Genomic DNA, 6333 nt, shown 5'->3' with positions numbered 1-6333 from the left:
GCCACCGTGACAGTCACGTGACATATTCAGCAGCTCCACGTCACAGAAAATACTTTGAACCAGGAAGTGGAGATAAAATGGCTTCGAAACACCAGGTCGAGAGTTTAACCGAGGAGGAAGTTTGTCCCATCTGCCTGGATTTCTTCACCGATCCGGTGATACTGGAGTGTGGGCACAACTTCTGCCGCTCCTGTATCGCACAGAGTTGGGACAGCAAGGCGAGAAACTCCTGCCCGGAATGTAGAGCGGTGTTTACAGACCGCACCCTCAAGGTGAATCGGGCCTTGGTTAGACTGTCTGAGAAAGCTCGAACACTGAGCCCGAATCTCAAAGAGAAGGAAAGTAAACTTCACTGCGAGGAACATCAGGAAGAACTGAAGCGGACAAGAAACGGACAAGAAACTGATCTGTTTGGTCTGTGCAGCTGGGCGGGAACACAAGTCTCACAGCTTCATGCCGGTTAAAGAAGCTGTTGAAATCTACAAGGTAAAGCAAAATGAACTTCGATCACTTCATTGTGTAATCATTTTTTTTTATTGTCTGACATTTTTATTCTCTGATCTGAAACCCAACCCCAGGAACAGATGAAATCTTCTTTCAAATCTCTCACAGAAAAGAAATTAGCGATCGAGAAAATGGAGCATAAACAGAAAGAAAGCATTTCTGGAGTTGAGGTGAGGCTTTGTACTATCGATTTCATTATTTTGTGTAGTTTTGATCCCAGTGATGCCTGTAATAATGGGCACCTCTATAGAGCTCAGTAGTCGAGGACCCGAGATCTTGGGAGCGGTTGGGCAGCCAAGGACTTCATTCACTAGAGAGCAGGAGTCTGAAGAATGATCTATTGCAGGTGTATAATATCACGAAACGAAATGTCAGGGTGAATACTCAGTCTTCTACCCTGAGTGGGGCATCGAGCATGCGAGGGCATAAGTTTAAGGTGAGAGGGAACAGATTTAATATGGACATTAAGGGCAACTTTGATCGTGGGTATATGGAAGGAGCTGCCAGGGGAGGTAGTTGATTCAGGTACCATAACAATATTTAAAAGATATTTGAACAAATTCGTGGAGAGAAGATTTTAGCACCATGTGACCAAATGCAGACAAGTGGAAATAGCGCAGATGGGACGTGTTGGTCGGTATCTAACCCCCTTTGCTCTATGACTCTATGAAGTCTGTCATTCTAAGTGTTGCTGCTGTCTGCTAGTTCTGGTGACCTGGTTCTGTCCAGTGAGTGTTAATGGACACGTGAAATGGAATAGGTTGCAGGGAATTGTACTGGGGAAATGGGAATGATGTGCTTATACATTACTTTCACCAAATATTTCAGAATTATCAAGACGAGCCCTTGAATTGCCAAGGTAATGAAAACTATGGATTAAATACAGGTAAATGGGATTGGTGTAGATACGTACAGAGCCCAGCATAGACATGTTGGGCCGAAGGGCCTATTTCTGCACTTCAGGACTAGAGATTCAGTTGCCAAATGTCACCTTCCATGTCATGAAGAAACACAGCAGAGTGTCATAATATATTGATTCTCATCTTTCATCTGACAGGAAGCGTCACGCAACCTTCAGTCACAGACCACATCCCAGTTTGCTGAACTGCACCAGATTCTCACTGAGAAAGAGCAGCGCGCACTCGGAGATATCCGGGAAGATGAGGCGAAGATTGTAAAAACAATGGAGAAAAATCTTCAAGAGATACAAAAGAATTTAAATTCCATTCAGGAGGAACTCTCAAAGTTAGAGGAACAGATAGACCACAAGGATGGTGTGATATTTCTGAAGGTGAGGGGTTACACTACAGTTTTGGTGAAGTGAAAGTGCACAGTCTCAAAGTGGTGGGTTAAAATTTCAGAAATAAATGCTGCATTTACCAGTAATTCAGTACTGGGTCAATGTTCCACCTGTTCCATCTACTCACCACATCCGCCAATAATGCTCCAAATTCCAGGAATCCTCGTGTATTTATCCCACTTCAACTTCAATTTATCTGCAGTATTGTCTTCAGGCCACCCTGTTACTTCCACATTCAGTTTACAGCATTTCTTGTGAAAGTTATTAAATGCCATCTTATATTTCAGCTTTAATTTTTGGTATTCCCAAAAGTAGTGATAATATTTCCAACCCCCACCCATTTAAATCCGCCGCTGATCTTAAAATATTCCATCACATTATCTCTGAAACCTTCTCCAGATAAAATCCCACGACCTGCCTGGTCTTACTCATAAGTTGAATACTCGCAGTTATTTTCATCCACGTTCCTAATGCTTTCCCCCGTGTTCGATGTCTCTATGACAATACCCACTTTCTGTCTGTGTGACAGCGGCAAAGAGTTGGGAAATGGGAATTATCAGAGGGTTTTTTGTTGCAATTTGGTGAAATACCCGCTGTCAGGATCATGATCCATCTCAGTCCATTGAGATTTGTGTTTTATTTATTTCAGGAGGAGGCTGGTCGCAAGAGGAGGTAGGACATGCTTTTGACTGAAACAATGTTTGTTTTTATAGTACAGCTTAAAACAGCGAATGCTCAGTTTCTAACCAGCTGTTAAATATTTGCAGGGTTAGTGATGAAACCAAAACAATGTCGGTGGTATATGGCCCGTTGCCCAGTGAAAACTATGATCGCACCTTTTTCTACAACATGGCATTGAAAGAAACATCTGATCTCATCAAACAAGGTAAAACTGATACCTTTCCCATTGTTTTCGTTTAAGACATCTTTATGCAATATTTATATGTGAAGATTAATGGAATCTGGAGGAAGCATCACAGAGACAGAGGGTGAAGTTTGTTTGCATTTGAACAAATCCTTGCTCCTGGGAGAATGGGTCTGTTGTGCTGGGTGAAATTGCGTAGACTAGGCCTGTGTACTCGAGAGTTCAGGTATATTAGAGGAGATCTCAGTGAAAGTCCTTACAGGACTTCAGTGGGCTGGATGCAGGGAGGATGTTTCCCCGTGTCTGAGGGGTCTGGAGTCAGCGGAAACCCTCTCAGAATGTGGGCTGGACCATTTAGGACAGAGACAAGGAGATATTACTGCACGCAGAGACTGGGCAACCTTTGGAATTCCCTGCACCGATAGCTGTGGATAATCAGTCATTCACTGCTCTTGGAGCCAGAGAGCCGTGGTTGTACATTACAGAGTCAGGCGCTTCAGCCCATCACATTCTTGTCCACCTTTTTTCCCAGCCACACAAATCCCATTTGCCCACATTAGAACCATATTATTCTACACCTCGTTTGTTAAATCGCGATGCCTCTTACATGTCGTGATTACATCTGATTCCACCACCTCCTCTGGCAAAATATTCCAGGTATTTACAACTCTTTGTGTGAAGAAAACTGTGTCCTCCAGCATTGATATACCTGCATGACAATAAGGTTTAGATGATCGAGCCTATATCCTGCTGCAGACTTTGACAGACTTCTTTGGTATCCACAACATTACCTGTTCTCCACAAACACCTCCTACATTCACATCAAACCCATGAAAACATAAAATAAACAACAAAGGTTGCAGCATCGATCTCTGCTGCACACCACCAGTCCCAGACCTCCAGGTAGCAAAATCATCCTTCTACCTCCAACCACCAAGCCAATTGTGGGTCCATTTTACCAACTCGTCTTGGATCCCACCTGCATTCGATTTCTGGAAATCTTACATGCAAAACGTTGTCAAGTCCCTCAGTGAAGTTCATATATTGTTTCACAATGAGATCAGAGTGTTCTTGGTTGTACAGACGCATCAAACCCACGCTCCACTATAGAAAGCAAGTAAACAATAGCAGATGGCCTCGCCTGTCCAGTCCACTCCCGTTCAGTGTGATCACGGCAACTCCACCCCACATCCCTACATCATCTATAACCACCTCTAATTACCACTCACATCCGTCTCCTCATCTTCCAATCTGCCTCCCCTTCGCCATCTACTGGCAAGATATTTGAATACCCGCCTTATTTCTCCATCCTCACCCGCAATCTCTCGTTCACCCTCATTTTACGGATTCGTTTTCCCCGTCCGCACGTCCCCGCCCCCTCCCGTTCCCGATAACCCGCTGAATCCCCCCTCTCCTCCCCGGTTGAGAAACTCCTAGAATGATTTCTGTTGTCCACCGGATGTAGTTGTGGGTGAAACCCCGGGGAAGGTGTCAGTTGTCCTCCCGCCTGTGCCCGAGTCTCCCCCCGACCCCCGGGGACTCTCTGATTCTCTGCTTCTCCCCCCAGTCTCCGTCACCCTGGATGTGGAAACAGCGCATGCGCTGCTCGAGGTGTCTGAGGATCGGAAGAGGGTGAGACTGACCGGGACCGGGAGGCGTCTCCCTGACACCGGGAAGAGGTTTACAGACTGGCCGTGTGTGCTGGGATCGGAGGGATTCACATCGGGGAGACATTACTGGGAGGTGGAGGTGGCGGGGAGTCGGTACTGGAGTCTGGGAGTCGCTGCAGAGTCTGTGGAGAGGAAGAGACGGGTCACACTGAGACCGGAGACTGGAGTCTGGAGCATCTGGCGGTTGGATGGCGAGTTTGATGCATTCACCTCCCCTCCATCCCCTCTCCCCGCCCGTCCCATCCCCGGGAGGGTGGGAGTTTATCTCAGTTACGAGTCCGGGACAGTTTCATTTTACGACGCGGACACCAAGTCCCATCTCCACACCTTCACTGGGAATAAATTCACGGAGAAACTTTATCCTTTCTTCTGGCCTTGGGATGGAAACTGGCTGAGAATCTGCTCCGGTTCCGCTCCGGGTGTGTAAAAGGGTCGGGTCCCGGGACCGGCGTCAGGAGCGGGGCTCAGGGGCTGTGGGGCAGAAACCCGGTGGACAACAGGTCGGCGCTGAACGAACGGCTCCCATTTAATCCCCAAATTCCTCGTCGTGAAACAAACCCCAGTGAGCGCGGAAATAAAACCAGTGGGAATGTAAATGTGGGAAGAGTGAAATAAACAGCAACTGAAATCAGAGCTGTCTGTCGATCCGTTCATTTTAATGCGTTAACCGCGTCCGGCAACGGAACAGAAATTACTTTTGTGAAAATATAAAGATTGAAACAATCTCCCTTCCCGCGGGTTCAGCAGCAGCCGGGGCGGCGGGTCCTGAGCTCCGGGCTCCCCCGGGTCCTAATGTCCGTTGACTCATTGTATTTCCAGCGTGTTTGCAGCATTTGTTCTCCACACAACAGATTAGTTTTCTTCGGAACGGATCTTTGGAAAAATGGGTTCAAACCGAATTCCCGGTTCCAGGTGGGAGCCCGTTGTGCTCAGGCTCTGCCTGTCTCTCTGTAGGATACTGTTGTGTATTTGATACTGGGAACTGACTTTAAATAACACTGAGACACGGGAGTAAAACTAACAAACTTCTTAATTCCAGGACACCACCTTGAGTACCCTCCGCATATGTACCATTGCGCAAGACATCAAATATGTTAATTACATTACATACCTAACACTCCCCCCCTCCCCCTTTAACTTGGAGGCAGGTAAAATCAAAGATCTTAGAGCAGAGCAAGATGGGTTATTCACACGCAAATGCGTAGTACGCTCATGGGCAGGTTCATGGGTGATTATAGGACCCATTTTAGCAACCAGCCCCCGCTATCTTGTTCCGCCATCTTGCTTCCAGCGGGGAAAGGGAGTGTGCGGCCTGGGGCCCGGGGAGAGGGAGTGTGGGGCCCGGGGCAGCGGGGAAAGGGAGTGTGGGGCCCGGCTAACGGGGAGGGGGATTGTGCGGCCCGGGGAGAGGGAGTTGGTACTATTATAGCTGCCAATCCCATTGCCTTGTACAGACGGTTTACTCTAAATTTACATTGTAAATGCTGCTTGTATTAGCCGTTGCTGACTTCTGTTTGTACCGGATCTCTCTCCATACCTTCATATCCCCTGAATGCAGCTTGAATAGTTAGCCCTCTGGTAGCTATGTCCCTTTGCACTTGTCGTTTGTCCCTTTGCACTTGACTTTTGTCCACCTGACCTTTGTCCACTTGTCACTTTGCACTTCCCGTTTCTCCTTTCAGGGACTCCCTGCCCTCTTTAGTTCAGGCTCCTTGTCTCTGGATGCCCTTGGAGGTTTTGGCGAGAAATGAGCCATTAATGCCTCCTTACACTCCTCGTTCATTTTATCCCTGGGTGTTGTTGGCCACAGCAATGCACGTAAGGTGTGATAACCCTCTCTTCCTAAGCCTAATATGAACCATGATGTCTCCTCTGCAGTGATATCATTGGAAATGAAAGAAGCCTCCAAGACTTCAGTCCATTTCTCAAAATTAATCCCAGAATCTAACGGGGGCAACTTTCCTGCCATTTGAAAAGCCATGCTCCCTGTTGCT

At 47.1% G+C, this 6333-nt stretch overlaps 1 protein-coding gene across 1 annotated transcript; it reads left to right on the top strand.

Moving 5' to 3' along the window:
* The first annotated feature begins 393 nt into the window (after positions 1–393).
* On the top strand, positions 394–4967 carry LOC129695016 (E3 ubiquitin-protein ligase TRIM39-like). The gene is made up of 6 exons (XM_055631776.1): positions 394–486; positions 579–674; positions 1562–1795; positions 2454–2476; positions 2572–2690; positions 4237–4967. Exons 1-6 carry the CDS (start codon positions 454–456, stop codon positions 4764–4766), a joined length of 1035 nt encoding a protein of 344 aa, XP_055487751.1. The 5' UTR covers positions 394–453; the 3' UTR covers positions 4767–4967.
* Positions 4968–6333: the final 1366 nt, after the last annotated feature.

This window comes from Leucoraja erinacea, unplaced genomic scaffold, assembly GCF_028641065.1.
Source record: "Leucoraja erinacea ecotype New England unplaced genomic scaffold, Leri_hhj_1 Leri_903S, whole genome shotgun sequence".
In the NCBI taxonomy this organism is placed as follows: Eukaryota; Metazoa; Chordata; class Chondrichthyes; order Rajiformes; family Rajidae; genus Leucoraja; species Leucoraja erinaceus.
The sequence above is the reverse complement of the archived record's forward strand: the minus strand, read 5'-3'. Positions and strand labels throughout refer to the sequence as shown.

Excerpts from the sequence above, each read along its gene's own strand:
- LOC129695016 (XM_055631776.1), top strand. The coding sequence starts at position 454 with ATGCCGGTTAAAGAAGCTGTTGAAATCTACAAG. Across the intron at positions 1,796-2,453 it reads ATGGTGTGATATTTCTGAAG|GAGGAGGCTGGTCGCAAGAG; the intron begins GTGAGGGGTTAC and ends TATTTATTTCAG. Across the intron at positions 2,477-2,571 it reads GAGGCTGGTCGCAAGAGGAG|GGTTAGTGATGAAACCAAAA; the intron begins GTAGGACATGCT and ends AAATATTTGCAG.